This window comes from Talpa occidentalis, unplaced genomic scaffold, assembly GCF_014898055.3.
Source record: "Talpa occidentalis isolate TD23 unplaced genomic scaffold, MPIMG_talOcc4v2.1 talOcc4.17, whole genome shotgun sequence".
NCBI classification, from domain to species: domain Eukaryota; kingdom Metazoa; phylum Chordata; class Mammalia; order Eulipotyphla; family Talpidae; genus Talpa; species Talpa occidentalis.
In genome coordinates this window covers 13705144-13721341 of record NW_023601754.1, presented here as the reverse complement: position 1 = coordinate 13721341, position 16198 = coordinate 13705144, and the positions used below count along the sequence as shown (strand labels likewise).

The window sequence follows — 16198 nt, the reverse complement described above, 5'->3', positions numbered from 1 at the left end:
TGCAGGCTCACTGGACAAGTTCCTTAAGAGCTAAAAAGCACATTGTTTAATTTAAATATATATAATAACCATTCAATAAACTACCACCAAGTTAAATGACCTTTTTTTTTTTTTTTTGGCAAAGCTTTAAGTGACTTTGTTTACTTGATACAATCAGAAAATATTTTTCTGTTTTTTTTTTCCTTTCATTTTTCTGTCCTTTTAAAAGGAAAAACACATGACAAATGTGGATTCTGTCAACAATTCTGAACAATCACGATGCACCAAAAAGTTTAAAAACACACAGACACACCAGTAAAGAAGGCATACACCTACATGTCTTTTACTGTTTTAAGAAAAGAAATCCAGTAAATCCCTAATTTTAAACTTTTATACAACGTCTCAAAATATATTCTGCATTTTACTTCAAAAATGCATTTTATTAAGAAAAAAAGAAGGAACAGGTTACAAATCAGGAAATGAGTGTCAAGGCATATGATGTATCAATGCGTTTTCATGCCAGGATGTTGCGGCTTTTAGCGGTGCAGACCACAGAGTACTATGAGGCTTCACCATCTATAAACCTGTCTACATCCCAGCTCCCAACCCAGGCTAAAGCTGCTACTAAATAACATGAACACTTGCAAAAGATTCAGAGCTGTTATCATGTGTGTATTCAGCTCTGCATCAAATGAAAAAAAAATTCTGTGTTTGATTCATCCCTAGCCAACACAGGCCTTTTAATTAAAAAAAGAATAGCATAGCATTTACCAACATAGGTCCTTCATAAACACTGTCTTGAACCGGAGCCTTGAGGTGTAGTCAGGCATTTACAGAAACATCAATGTGGATACAAAGCTATGAGAACAGACAGCAGGTTTTGCAAGGAGAGTTACGAAGAAAAGTATAGCAAAGAAGATGCTGAATTAACATATTTCCAAATTTTTCTGATGCAGACAAACTCAGGAATCCAATTTTTTCTTGGCAGACCCTTGAAAAGTGTGAGTATAAACAGCCAAGTGCCTTTATTATATAATTGGCATAGAGAATTCAAAGACAGCTACATGCAAGCCTCTTGTTTACATGGCCTCAAAATTAACGAGTGCGACAGTTTTATCCGACTACGGGTAATGCGTGTTCTCCTGGTCCACAGCTGCAGCCTTGCAGAGCGAGCATGTACTAGTTGGTAGGGTTACGTTGGGTTATGGAACTTTTTAAGAACTAGACCCCAGTGTCACAGGCGAGAGGTGACAACAATGGAAGGATAGACTTAGTACAGATCAGATAATGTGTCACCTCCCCGTGTGATCACCCTTTAATCATGCTATTGGCTTTGCAGAAAGTGGGCACAGTTGCAGCATATTTTAAAAAGCATGTCCTGGAGGCCAGCATGCCTGAAGGGGTACATATTTTAGAAGATAGAAGGGAGCTCAGACTTCAAATTGTCTCTATTTTTCTCACACAAAAGAACATGCTCTGTGGAATATAATCAAGGGAGATCAAAGAAAAGTCGGTGATAAACTTTAGGAAAACAGAAATATAAACCCATAAAGCAAAGTGACATAAGGTTTGGGGAAAACATACTCTGAAGTATATTTCATTCGAGATATTACTGTTGTAAATAAAAATAATTCCTTTGCAGTGCTGAGAATTGTATTTTTTACATCAACAAGTTCAGTTGCAAACATTTCACATTCTGTGGGAAATTGGCATGACTCAGGATCTTAACTACTGCCTCTACCAAACAGTGCTAGCAAATTTAGTAGAAAAGGTTTAAAAGACATCACATATTGACAAGCAATGTATCTGGAGTCTTGTTACACAGGAATTTGATCTTCAGAGCTGACGTGTGACACTCAAAACCGAACGTGTTCAAAATCATTAAGAGTCCAAGAGAAAAGGAGCAATACAAACCAACCAATGACAACAGAACATCTTTCGAGACTTGATCGATTGTATTGAATGTAGTACAGAGAAAGGCAAAGGCGTTTATATACTTTGGGCCACTGAAGAGGCAAACATCAGCCAAACGGGGTCTCAGAAGCATCTCCAGGTCTATGAATAACACATGGGAAGACGAAACAAACACAGCATGTTCTCAAATGAACCAAGATCATCAGAGCCCGGTGTCGACTTTCACCTCTAACAAAACTTAGGTGTCACATGGTTGGGAGACCAGGGCTACTGCTTTTACATTTAAAAACCAAAGTCATTGGGGGCGAGCTAAATGTATGTATTTAAGATCATGTCAGAACAGTTGGAAATTAACAGCAAGACCTAATTCTTGTGCTATGGGATGGCTGCCAAGGGGGATGTGTCACTGGAGGAGTCTCCTGGAGCCATCTCGGCATCTCAAGACGGGACACAGCGAGGTGGCGGTGCTACAGACCCCCTGCTTGGGTCCCCAGTGTGAGAGCAGGGCAGCCCCCAGCTATTAAAGCAGACAGTTGTGACTATAAGTTAAGTCATAGCAGCCCATCAGAAGAAGTACTCTTTCTGATTTTCAGTGACTGTATTTTGAATATTAAGCTCACTTTTCAAAACAGCCTCAGCACTGTCTACATTCTCTGACCTTTTTGCCTCATTTCTCTTGTATAACCTTTTCTGCTGATAAATGCGAACGGCTATGGCAGTGATGCAAAGCAAGATAAAGATCGCAACAGCTATCAAACCTGGTGAGAGAAGAGAGAAGAAAATACAAAGTCAGATTCTTTTGGTCTGAATGGAAAAATGGTAATTGACTTCATTGTGTAATCAGTCATAATAGAATTATTTTCTACTTCAGTCAAGCATCTGCTATATAGAAAAGGGAAATATCTATACTTCAGGTTGTTTCTGCATCAAGTGGTCTCATAATAGGTTGTGCTTACTCCTGAATTCTACCCACCTTGTGGGTTCATCTCCCAGTATTCCTAAGGCACATTACATTGGCGTTTTTAGTCTTTCCTATTCAACACAGGCATTACTTACAATGTCTCTAAGATTAATAAACAGATAAGTTTAACTATTTGGAAATTATGGAGTAGTAGTAACACAATAAAATAATGAAACATTTTTGTACTTATGTAAACATTCTAATGAAGCTGATTTTTAATAAACTGTCACACTGCTGAACAGCAGGCACGGGGTGAAAGGGAAGCATCCACAAAGTGCATCTGGCATCCCCACGTATGAGGGCTTTCACCAGGAAAACTGCTTGTATGAATGTGTCAGTTGTGAGCTGAGTAGTTGGTTTTGGGCTCATGGCACACTGTTCTTATTTGAAAGATCAACTGACAGACAAACTATAGTTATTTTGACTCAGGTGTTTGGCTGACTATTTTTTCTAAAATGAATGAAGTCTGTCATTTCAAGAACAACTGCCTACCTATGTTGCCAATAAAAAAATTTAAGCTTTCAAGTGCAAAACAGAACTTGGAAAACTATTGTCCTAAGACTTGGAACTTTGTCTGGTGAAATCAGCAGAGGTATTAAGTAATGCAGGTTTTTTTCCCTTTTAGACAACATCAGTACAAGGAAATGACAAACTCATGCCGTTCGCAGTAACATGGATGGAGCTGGAAGGTATTATACTCAGTGAAATAAGCCAGAAGGAAAAAGATAAATATCAAATGGTTTCACTTATAGGTGGAACATAGGAAAGCCAAAAGGTCAGGAAAAAGACAAATCTTGCAAGTAGACCATAGATCTGAGGCAAACAACAAGGGTGGGGGAAGAAAAGGGGTCAAAAGAGGAGAAGGAGGAACACAAGGACTATGGTGAGGGTTCGTGGGTGCTATGATAGTGAGCGTGCTGTGGGGATTAGGCCTGAAGGGGGAGCAATGATGTAAGCTAATGTACCTTAAAAAAATAATTTTAATCAGACTATCCATTTGTTGTTATTTATTTTGCTTCTCATCTTAGAAATAATCAGTTGAGTTGCTATAAATATTTCTATTGTCTGGGCCTCCAGTTTAAACAGATTCTCAACAATTTCAATGTGGAAAAGGGATGAAGTTTTTGGCAGAGCTAAGCTACTACTGCATTATAAAATAAACATCATTATATTGGCACAGAGAATCAATTCATGGATGGACTCTAGAACTAGTCTGCTCCATGGGTATGATTTAATGCCTTTAATTTAGAGAAGATGCTACATCAGGATTTGCTACATCAAAAACAAAAACAAACCCTGATTAACCTGTGATACAAAAAAAAAAAAAAAAAAAAGGAAAAGATTCTAATGAAATAAGACCAACTACCGAATTCTGACACTGGCATCCAAAGCTGCGTGTGGATGTGTGTTTATGTAGCTTCCTGTCTGTCTAATGCTGACCTTCCATGTCTGTGTAGACAGACCAGAAAATCTCTACGATATCTGGGTCACCAGTTTTAAATGCCTCATTAAATCAATTCTCCTGTCTTATACTATTTGCCATTAGTAGATGAAGAAAAGGGTCATCTAAAATGAAGAACACAGGAGGATTAGCCAGTTTGGAAGCTCCTATAGTGGATTAGTTATTGTTACATAGTGGGTGAAATTTAGGAGTAACTAGACAAGGGGCAAAGAGTTCTACCACAGAGCTACCCGATGGAGCAGCGTACTAGAGGATTGTATTCTGTGATTCCGGGGATACACTGCCGTGGCCCAGACAAGGCCTTCTGCGCTGAGATGGCTGACAGCTGCTCTGCTTCGGAAACTCAGTTCCTGCAACCATCAAACACAGACACATGGGTCCGCAGACCCTGGTGTGTCCCTGAGCTGTAAACCTGCCAAGCGCCTTTCTCTGCTGGGTGCATTTGAACCACGTAAGAACTTCACAGGTGGTGACTTTTAACTTGTTTCTCTTCTTGAATAACACAGGGTGACTATTAACACCCCAGTCTTTAAATCTTGCCAATGATCATTGCCTGAAGTGATCATTGCCACATTCTACACAATAGTTTGTCTAATTTTGGCTTCACTATTCTTTCGTTCTATATATCTATCTTGGTATTTAAAGTCACTTAGACGTACACTCACTCTTCCAATTCAGGGAAAGAGCACCATTATCAGATTGAAACAATTAGCTGGTCTATACTGGGAATCCTAGTTGAAAATGTTGGATGTATTTTGGAAGCTAGAGCTTTAAATGACTTTACTGTGGAGAGCTGTTAATTGACTTCTTTTTTTAAAAAAGATTTATTTATTTATGCATACAAGAACTGGGGTACAGGCCAGAGGTGTGTGTGGGGTGAGATGATTCACCAGAGACAGAGCGGGGAACAGAACAGACAGATTGACTGAAATACACTGCTGAGGGGAGCAGCAGGCGAGACAGGAGGTCTGCTGGGCCATGTGGATTATTTGCTTGTTAGGTGACTAAATGGTGAACCTATGTTATGTACCTTTAATTTATACATCACTGAATTGATTAAAAAAAAGGAAAGGAACTAAAATAGTATTATCCTCACAAAGATTTGACCAGTGCTATTCTCTGTCTAAATAAAATCTTTACTTAAAGGAAGCTGATGTCTAGATGAATAAGGGTATAAGAAGTAATCAATACTTTTGCAAGTCCATATCATCTGCAAAGTGTGGATAAAAGGTGAACCACTTAACATTTAAATAATCTGATTAATAACATTCTTAAGACCATTAATCAGGAAGAAAAAAGGTTTATTGGGGGGGTTGGTTTTGAATAAATTATCTCAGAAAATATGCTGTTTCACTGCCAGGAAGATAGTCTTTAAATTTTTTTGTGTGTTAATTGTGCAATTTAAAATAACTATGAACCATTTTCAATCCATTAGTCTAATGTTTGATAAAAATGCAAATTATAGTGTGATAATTGTTGATGGGAATATCTAAACCATTGAAACATCCACTTTTAAAGCAACAAAGTATACACTTTTAATATTAATCTGTTTTTCATACTTTTTACATAAATTAGTCATGCAGAAGCAGTGGGATAGCCAAGAAGACAACAAAAATGGTACTTCCTCAGATATATTCAGAATTCCATTGGGACTGTAGATTTACAAGCTAAATAGTTTTGTTACACAGTTCAGCAACCATTCGTTGAGTGTGGTATTTCAGTGAAATTATGGATTTAGACTGAAAATCCCCACAGAAGCTGGTGAGTCAAGATGACACCCTAAGACAAACCACTAACGTACCAGACCATTCTCATTGACCTTGGGATTCAGTGCCTAACCCTTAGAGAAGGTGCAGATTCTTCAGAGTGTTTCTATAATGCTGAATTTTCACCTTTATTAGTAATGATGAATACCCCAGAATAACTCTTTCATGCTCTCTATTACCTCCAATTACTGCAGAATCACTTCTGATTGCATTAGCGAGGGGTTCTCTGTCATCTCTTGTTCCAGAATGATCTGCAGGTAGAGCCCAAAAAAAGAGGGAGGGAGTGATATAGGCAAGGAAGAGGGGGAAAATTTGAAGTTCATGAACATTTTCCAGTCAGAACTGAATTATGGAAGTATGTGGGATCTCTCTAATTTTAAACTTGAACAATGTCAATGCAATGGCCCTCTTGCATAGGGAAGTGAGAATCTCAAGAAGAAATGGGGAAGAGAACTGAATTCAAACAGAACCAATCTCCAGAGCCATTTCAAGAAGACAGTGCAACAGGGACATTTGATTTCAGCAGCCAATAGACAAGCTGTGTCTGTGCCTGGGTCACAGAGGAGGAGCCAGAAGTTACCTGCAAAGGAGTGTGTCCTCTCCCTTGATGTGGCATCAGTGCCAGCCGGGACCACACAGCTGGACTCTGACACGTGTCCTGAGACAGTGATGGGGGCTGGGTGGCTGGGGTGCAGGGCAGCCTTCAAAGGCACCACGTGGCTGAACTGTACTGCAGAAAGACAACCCAGGAAGCCGTGTGCGCCCGCCAGTGCTGTCTCCTGGTCTACATCACTCTGCTCTGCAAAGCCAAAGAAATACCACATTGAGCAACAGTGCAGGTGCAGAAGGGCAAGGGAATATGGATGACAGTGGAATACATTTAGTTTGATGCTGCAAGAGCAATGCCTATGCAGCTACGAAGTTTCCTTTTTGGTTTGTTTTCATTAAACGAGTCAGATCCCCTAAGTTTTTTCCACGACTGTTGGTGAGACTCCCTGGGTGATTGGAGGCAAGTTCTAAGCATGGCTAATTAAATATGACATGGCAAACACTCTGGAAGTGATGAAAGCCTCCATAAGAATGAATGAAGTGAGGAACTAACATGGGTCCATGATATTTTAAATTTAAAATAGAGAGGAAGTATTTATGATGATAGAGCTTATAGCCAGCATTCCAGAGATGAAAGTGTTCCCTGATTTGCAAGTGCATTCAGATCCGCTTTGTAGATGTAGGCCATGAAAATAATGAACACTATTGGGAAAATCACATCTCTGGGGTTCCCTTATCAATTGTCCAACCAATTGTGCAAGTGGCTGAACGTTTTCTCATATGTTATGACTCCTTCCAAACATGCAGGGCCATGAAATTACCATGGAGAGGAGCTATGCCCCAAAATGCTTGGGGACGATCTTTAATTTCTCATGTAGGGCAGCAAAACTTGCACACCTCCCTGTCTTTTCCCTGTTTCACTGTCAACCTGTCATCCAGTCAAAAATCTGTGTGCCTCCTGTACTTGGAAGCCCCTCCCTCCTATACTACGGGGAGTTTGGTGAATATGGGGCTGCCTTGGAACAGGCACTGACTTCAATGCCAGAATATTAATTCATACTTTCACAGTTAAGAAAATATTGTATGTCATGCATGGTGAGCATGAAATCAAAACAGGGGAGACTGTCAAGCTTGAAAGTTCAAATGTTGTGCCTCCCTAGTGGCCTAGGGGTTAAGTCTCAGTGCTATCACCTCTATGGCCTGAGTTCGATTCCCGGCCAGGGAGCTGATCCACATGGTGCAGCAGACCTCTCCTGTCTCACCCGCTGCTCCCCTCAGCAGTGTATTTCAGTCAATCTGCCTGTTCTGCTCCCCACTCTGTCTCTGGGGAATCCTCTCATAGCTCCCAAACCTCTGGCCTGTACCACAGTTCCTATATGCATCAATAAATAAATCTTTAAAAAAGTAAAGATTTGTTTATTTATACATAGAAAAACTGGGGTATAGGCTAGAGGTTCTAGGGGTGGAGGGGTGAGAGCATTCACCAGAGACAGAGTGGGGAGCAGAACAGGCAGACTGACTGAAATACACTGCTGGGGGGAGCAGTGGGAAAGACACGAGAGGTCTGCTGCACCATGTGGGTAGCTCCCTGGCCGGCCAGGGATTGAACTCGTGCTGCAGAGGTTGTGGATAGCTTCGCAGGGCTGTGCTTAACCCCTTGAACCACCAGGCAGGCCCTAAATAAATAAATCTGTAAAAAAAAAAAAAAGAAAAAAGAAAAGAAAGTTCAAACATTTTCAGGCTACACCATCCACCCACCCAATGGCTCATGACAGAGCAGGCCTGCTCCCCCCGGTACTGGACACATGGGCATTCTCCCCTGTCTTTATAAAATAATAATGTAATAGAAAGAGCGTATTTATTGTTTATTTTGTGCTGGGTGCTGCTCTAAGGGTTTTGCATGTTTGTGTCTAAACCTCACGTAGATGGAGGCGGAGGCCCAGACGTCAGTGGTTGCCTATGGCTGTGCAGTCACTGGCTGATGTACTGGACTCCAGGCTGCTGGATCCCAAATCACAGCTTCTTTTGTTTGTGAAACACTTTCTGAGTGACACGTTCTTTCTTTTGCTCAGCTTGGGCCTTCTGCAGTGCCTTTTTTTTTTGGCTTAGAGAATTATTCTTGAAATAACTTTGGGCAACTCGCCTCTGATTGAGTCTTGTTATATCCAGGTTTTTAAAATCACTTCCTTTTTTACTTCATTTTCATTCACATTTTATTTCTCATAATAAAAATGCCAATTAAATGCTTAGTATCCTGGGTATCTTCTCTATAAAAAGAAATCTGAAAACTAGAGATTACTTCACTTTCCTACTGGGGTAGAGGGATACTATTCAGACCCAGGCAGTCTAATCTGGAGGCTGGGTCCTCACCCCCCAGGTTATCCTGCCTCAAGGCACAGGGGGCACAAGGAGCATCGTAGCTGCCCCCTGAGCAGATGGGAGGCCCTCCCACCCCGCAGGTGCCTGAACCAAAGCCCAAACCCAGACCCCGTGCCACCACAGAGCAGCGATCTCTCATTTGAGTGGAGATGCATTCAAACACATATTTTTAGAAAAAAACATGCTTGCTTTGGAGGGCTGTTTAACGAGAAATCAAAAGGAAATGTATTTCAATGGTAACACAATCGGGACAACATTTCTCAACATTTCTTCCACACGGTTAAAATTTTGAATAAAATCTCTGTAAATCTTTAACCAGTGTTTACCTTTTAAATAATAATTATTAAGAAAAAAACCAAGATATAGCAATAGATAAGATCCAATTCTCTGGTGCAAGTCTGACATGAGGCAACTTTTAAAAACTCTTTACCTTCACAATGAAAATATTTTACCCATTATAAATAATTGTATGAAAACTTTAAAGTCTTAAACTTAAAATGGAAAGATAGTCAATTAGTATTTACTATTTTAAGAGCAAAAGAGACAAGAAACAATTTCCTTGCTGAAACAGGAACAAACGAAAAGTTGAAGAGTGGTAATGCTGTGAAGACATAAATCAGAACATGTGTGGGAGCACATCTGGGACAGAAATACAGCTCGACAGATTAGGTGATTTGGGGTGAGGGGCTGGGTCTATTTTGAGGATGAGTCTTTTTCATCGCCTTCTTCTCTTAGTCTATGGATACTACTTCAATAGCAGCTCCTGGCTCAATTACTTCTAAATTTGTAAGATTCCCTATGATTTAGAAATTTTTGTCCGATGGTCCTTAGGTATGGGTTTTCTCTCATCTGCTGAGAACATCATGAGCCCTTTTAATCTGCAGACACAAGCTAAATAGCTTGGAAAATTTCGTATATTATGCATGCAACTATTATTTCACCTTCGTCCTTTTGATTCAACTGGATTGCCAATTATTTATATTGGGTCTCCTCTGCCTACCTCTAACCTACTTGATTTCTCTTCCCAATTTCTTTCTTTTAGGACTTATTTTTGTGTGAGTCAAGTGCATCATTCATTTCACCTTCCAGGTGATGAATTCAAATATCAGCAAAGATCACTCTTTTATGATGAATTTTTTTAGTCTGGGAAAAAAATGATACTTTTTAGTTCCTCGAGGTCTGTTTGTTCCCTTGCTAGTATTTCCTTCAAGTATTCTACCATGTTTCATTCAGGACTGTGTCTGTCTCCTTGAGGAGTTTTATTTTGACAGGGAATGCTTCTGCCTGCTGTTGTTTATCTCATCTCACCCCATAGCTAGCTAAGTCTCATTCATTGACTTCCTTGGAGGGAAGCCAGAGAAGGCAGACAGTGTCAACATTGTGTCTGCAAAGTTGTAGGATGAAACACTAAGGACACTTTCCACCCTATCCAACTCAGACAGAGAAGACTTGTCACAAGTTTCAGGTCACCCTCAGCAGTATTCAGAAAATCCTCACATTTCAGGTCATCTCCTCCTTGGCAAAGAGGAAAGCAGGCACACTGAAGTCTCGTTGCTGACCTTTGCCCATGGCGTTCAAGAATCGCTTCTCCAAGTGAAGAGGGGGAGCCATGCAACTCAGTCTGGAGGGCTGTGCCCCATTCAGGAGCTCCTGCTGAGCCTCTTCTAGCTGACTCCCAGGCTCTCTTCCAATCAGAAGGCATGAGGCCCTCAACAGCATTCTTACCGGTGACCTTCAGGCACCCTCTGGCCTGCTGGGCTGGACCAACTCCTTATTACAGGAGAATCCATGGGTTGGAATTTAGAATTAGGAGGGAAGGGGAATGGCAGGCACTTCACAGCCATTTTCCCAGAACTGAGTCAAAACAAAATTTGTGGCTGTGTTTAGCTGCCCATAAGCAAAGTTGATCTTGGAATGTGGCATCAGCTTTTGGCATTGGTGGTCATGCTGACAAGGCCAGTGAACACAAACACACACCCTTCCTATTATCTGACCCCTGCTAATATCATGCAAGGGCTAGAACAGAGAAGGAAGAGGGACTAAAGACAAGGGACCCTTGCTTATCTAAATCCCAACAAAATGTCATCCGATTGGGATATTTCTGGTGGTAAAAGTTGTTAACTGACTCAGATTATGCGATGACCTTGCCTATTTAAAAACAACCTCAAAAATGAAAAAATGATGTAAAAAATATATAAAATAAAGAAATGGAAAAAATAATAAAATTCACAAATGGAGAGATAAAAAAAAAAAACTAAGATTTAACCACCAAAAAAAGCAAATATATCTTCTAAAAAAAAAAAACACAATAAAAACAGCCTCAATTGTAACTTTCAACAAAGGGAATCATTTCTGTTGTTGTATATCTTTTAATAAAAGATCTACAAGAAAAATTAAGTACCAAGGAGATGAAACTTCCAGGATGCACCATTCTGTTACTGAGGGAGCAGATTCTTTCTGGAAAGAACATGAAGTGAATGGAAGAACACTGATGAGGAGTGTGCTTTGGGAAATTTCTAGTGACTCATAACCAGGAAACAGAACAAAAATCCCCAGAGAACAAACTGAAGTAAACTGGCCATACTTATGGAAAAGGGCCCCCTTAACAAAGGATCTCAGCATCTTTAATGCAAAGATAAAGAAATCTCGCCCGAAAATGGCGCCCTGAATCCAGGAGGAGCAGGGCTAGGAACCAGGGAGCATGTTCACCATTATATGCAATTACAAGGATTTCACAACAACAAAAAAGAGAAAGGGAGGAAAATGGCAAAGCAAAAAACAAATACTACGTGGCTAAAGGAGCAGCTTTTCATAAAAGGATCAGTCAATAGAACCTACTGCTTCGAGATAGGACCTTGCAGACCTGATTCATATAAAAGGCACCTGTAGTGAGGTATCTCCAGGTAACCTGCGCTTTTCTTCTGCTTTCTGCATTACCTGTCTCATCGAAGTGTCATGCAGCAAGACATTTACAAAAGCAGTGTCCAGAGTAATCGAATTAAACTTTCTTATGCACCCTCTTGGCTTTAAAGCAGCTTTACATAAACTATTCCTGAGATTGAAGATTGCTCCAAATGCTCTTCTGAGGAGATGGAGTAGACATCCTCTTTCCTCCGACCACACACTTTATTTACATCTGGCCGAAATCTCCACTGCAGAAATCTAAGTTACTTCCTGGCTCTGCAGCCTCAGAAGAGATAAATGATCCCTCTGGGTCACTGCCTCTAAATACACCCGAACTACCGCCTGGCAGGAGCAAGAGCCAACTTCAGGTGTTTAGAAAACTCTTCTAACATAAAGAGGAAAGAAAAATACCATCCACGAACAGAACTCAGAGCTTAATCTTAACATGAGATTTGCACATAAAAAGCAAATGCCATGTAGCCTCTTAGTGATGAAGAATCACAAACCAAGACTGATGAAGTCTGGTCCTTCCCATAGCCAACGTGATGCACCGACGTATTTTTGCTGTCACTGTTCTTGCTCAGTAAGTAAATGAAAAATGATATTAAAAATGTACAAAATAAAAATAAACAGGGCCCCCCTGATGGCACAGCAGGTTGAGTGCTGTGCTGTGAAGCTGTCCGCAGCCTCTGCAGCATGGGTTTGATTCCCAGCCTGCCAGGGAGATACCCACATGGCACAGCAGACCTCTCCTGTCTCGCCCGACACTCCCCTCAGCAGTGATTGTGGTCCATCTGCCTGTTCTGTTCCCCGCTCTGTCTCTGGTGAATCCTCTCACCTTCCTGTGCCTCTGGCCTGTACCCCAGTTCTTGTATAAATAAATAAATCTTTAGGGGGAAAATAAATAAATAAATAAATAAATAAATAAATAAATAAATAAATAAATAAAAATGGTCATACCTAGTCATTACAAACGTCACCCAGTCTTTGTACAGTGACTTTCCATTCCTTTTACACGGGATTAAATTATAGCATTATTCAAACTGTGGCCACATTTTCCCAAGAGAAGTTCTATGCAATTTCCAGATTATGTAATGACCATAACTGAGTTTTTTTTTCACATGGCGGAACTGCAGCCCCATAGAAACTTAATGAACTAGCAAAACAACTTACCCCCTGCACATTTCTTTTGATTAATTATGATATACAGGCAACTCATTTTATACAATTTTCAAGTGGGCATTTCCTCTTAAGGGAGCAGGCAGAGGAATCATTCACTTTGGGGTCGGTACTTGCATATTCTGTGAACAGGAGACTCAAGGAAAGGACATCCAACAGTCTGCCTCCTCAAAGGAAGACCAGAGAAAGGGATTGCTTCCTCTCTGTCCTTCAGTACTCATGTCCGCAAGTGAGGATGGACTACAGGAACACTTGTTGACACTGATCTTCACCAACGAGCATTACTATCAGATATCAAGCAAGGAGAGTAATTCCGGGGTAACAATATCAAACTCTACTGTCCTGACACATGGAAACCATCCCCACTCTCTTATACTTAGCAGACAACACTGGCAGGATCTAGAGTTCACTGCTTTTATTCTGACCAGGCCTGTATATCGTCACTAGGGTGGCTGCCCAGCTCCTCTTAGCAGTGGCTCTGTCCTCTCCCTACCCCAAATGTTCTATATCCACACCCCTGATCCCTTCCTGCCTCTCCCCTCAGTGCCTGCTCCTTAATAAATTCACTCATATGATAATATGAGCCCAGCCGTGGCTTTATTTTTTACTTATTTCTGATGCAAGCATATTTCAAGGCATGTGAGCCATTTAAGAAATAAACAATGGCTTTGTATTTTAAATTTTAGAAGTGATTCTAGTTTTGCCATTGTTTGAAGTTTTCTAGATTTGATAGCTGATAAATATATAATTTAGGTCTTTGCTTTTACTTTGGTGTTTTTTGAAGTGAGGCAGTTTTATTCACTATGTTGGACTGCCAGGTGAAAGTGATAAGGATGACATCACTACCAAAGGCCCCACTTGGAACACACACCTGCGATCATATGTGCTCAGACAAAATGCCAGTGTCCACCTTATCATATGCTCTCTATATTAAATATATATAAATATATATTAACAATATAGATTTAATTAACATATCAATTTAATACATTAAATCAGGTCACATGTTTCAGCATTGAGTATTCTTTGGGTTTGGGACACACCACTTCTGATCTACACTCATGTATCATGATCAGAAGTTTCGAGGTGTGGCCAGTTCAAGTAACATAGTTTATTCCCTGAAGACCACTGAAGCCTCCAGGAATGACATCACTCTCAGCACTGAAGACAGTCTACAGCATTTCAGCTGTTAAAATACTCAAAAATCAACCTGATGACTTCAAAAATGATGTTAGATTTCTTATTTTTCTCACTCTAACCTGCACCTCTCTTTTAAAACTTGCTTTACAAATAACCATAACCTTAAGAGTCATTTAGTGATGTATTTTTGAAATTACAGTGCCTTTGGTTATCCGGGTCACTATCTCACCTCTGGGCATTGAAGCAAGTTTTACATAAAGGGTTCTTGACACATTAGAAACTGTTCTGAAAGCTCATCAGAGGAGATTGGGCAGATGTCCCTTCCATGCTGACCACAGACTTTATTTGCCTCTGGCCTAGATCTCTGCTGCAATAATTTGATGTGCTTCCTGGCTCTGTGGTCTCAGAAGAGACAAATGATCACTACCCATCATTACTTCTAATGGGCAGGAGCTACCACTCACAAGTGAAAACAATCATCCAACTTCTCCTTAAATAAATCATAGAATTAGTCTACATGAAAGCATATATACACGTGGAAACTACATAAAGGTATCCAGACACAGAATTCAGAGCTTACTTTTACAGTGAATTATGACCATGAAAAGCAAATTTAATGTAATCTCTTGATTACAGGAGGATCTGAACTGAGTTGCATCTCAAAAACTTTGACCTTCTCACCATGTCACTAGTATGTTATCATTGCCAAGGTCATGGAGTCCTAGAATAATTTAGCTGTAACAGGGGGTTGGAGATGGACTCCGTGTCATCATCGTTCACTGTGACATTGTTTCTCAGAATCTTCCCTCCTTTCTCAGTATCTGCTAGTGATGTTTATGAATGGTGACAGTAATCGAAAATTATCTCAAGGTTCTTCCTAAGTTTCAGAAGTGAGCAAAAGAGAAAGTCAAGAGAGAAAAAGCCTTTCCTTTATTTCTGGGTTTCCATCTGAAATGGCGGTGGGTTGGCCTATCCGCACGTCTTTGATCAAATGGAGGCAAATGACAGTCCCAAAATAATTAGTGGTCAATGTTTATATTCTTCATTCTTACAAGAAATATTCAAAAACTACAAAATGATACAGTCATTTTAATACAGCATAACTTGGAAGGTAATTTGGAACTATCTTATCTAAAGCGGCACAGGGTACATACACTGTACTCAATTAGGTGCACCTGAATATTTTCCATAATGATTATCTCCATGTCCTTTAGCCATGAGCTCTGTGAGGCTGGACACAGTGTCTCCCTTGCTGAGTGGCATTCCCTGTGCACACAGCAGCCATCAGAAAGTACAGGCTCCACCAAGCAGTGAGCCAAATGGGTTAACAAAAATGAAAAGGACATTTAATTAGCTCAGGGGCCATGTGAACATGCCTTCAGATGTCTACTTATTGGGAGAGTAACTGACCAACGGCCCTAGCTACTAGACTCTGAAATCCACTGTCACTCCTGGTGCCATGTTCCTGTGGGCTACTTCCAGCCAATGGCTGAAGGCAGCAGGGACTGTAAGACAGGCTCATTCTGGAAGAACATGGGGCTCCTCTGGTGGCTGCTTCTGACTCTAGGTTCCCCAAGGCCTGTTCAGCACTTCCTAGAAGCACAGAGGCCTAGGATACTCCTATGTAGCTTTTCCTCCTTGTCACCTTCATTTGGCGGCAGAGGCCCATGGCCATTTGATGGCTGGGCCAGTCTTGGCTCGCTCCCTCCCAATTTTCTCTTTCACAAGTGTTGCCTTAATAAAATCCTAAAAAAAATAATAAAATAAGTGTTGCCTTAATAAAATCCTAAAATCTTAATAAAGTCCTCACATGGCTAGTTTTGTCGGTCATTGCTTCTTAGAGGATCTGGACTAACATAATAAGAAACTTCAAGCTGTTCTCTGAAAAATTCATAGCTCCATTTTACCATCATTTCACTACAAATTAGTATGCCTTATTAAAATATAATCATATACTACATAACA

The 16198-nt window shown here is 40.4% G+C and overlaps 1 protein-coding gene across 6 annotated transcripts in view; it reads right to left on the bottom strand.

Annotated features, from left to right (window-relative positions):
- Positions 1-238: 238 nt before the first annotated feature.
- CNTNAP4 (contactin associated protein family member 4) overlaps positions 239-16198 on the bottom strand; it is a 271211-nt gene continuing 255251 nt past the window's right edge. For 5 of the 6 annotated variants that reach the window (XM_054697006.1, XM_037516186.2, XM_037516184.2 and 2 more), the window contains 3 exons: positions 6663-6881; positions 6262-6333; positions 239-2651 (listed from right to left, as the gene is read on the bottom strand). In XM_054697006.1, coding sequence (XP_054552981.1) covers positions 2458-2651; positions 6262-6333; positions 6663-6881 — 485 coding nt within the window. In that variant the 3' untranslated portion in view covers positions 239-2457. The remainder of the gene's footprint in view (positions 2652-6261; positions 6334-6662; positions 6882-16198) is intronic. The other variant, XM_054697005.1, reaches the window with a different exon arrangement.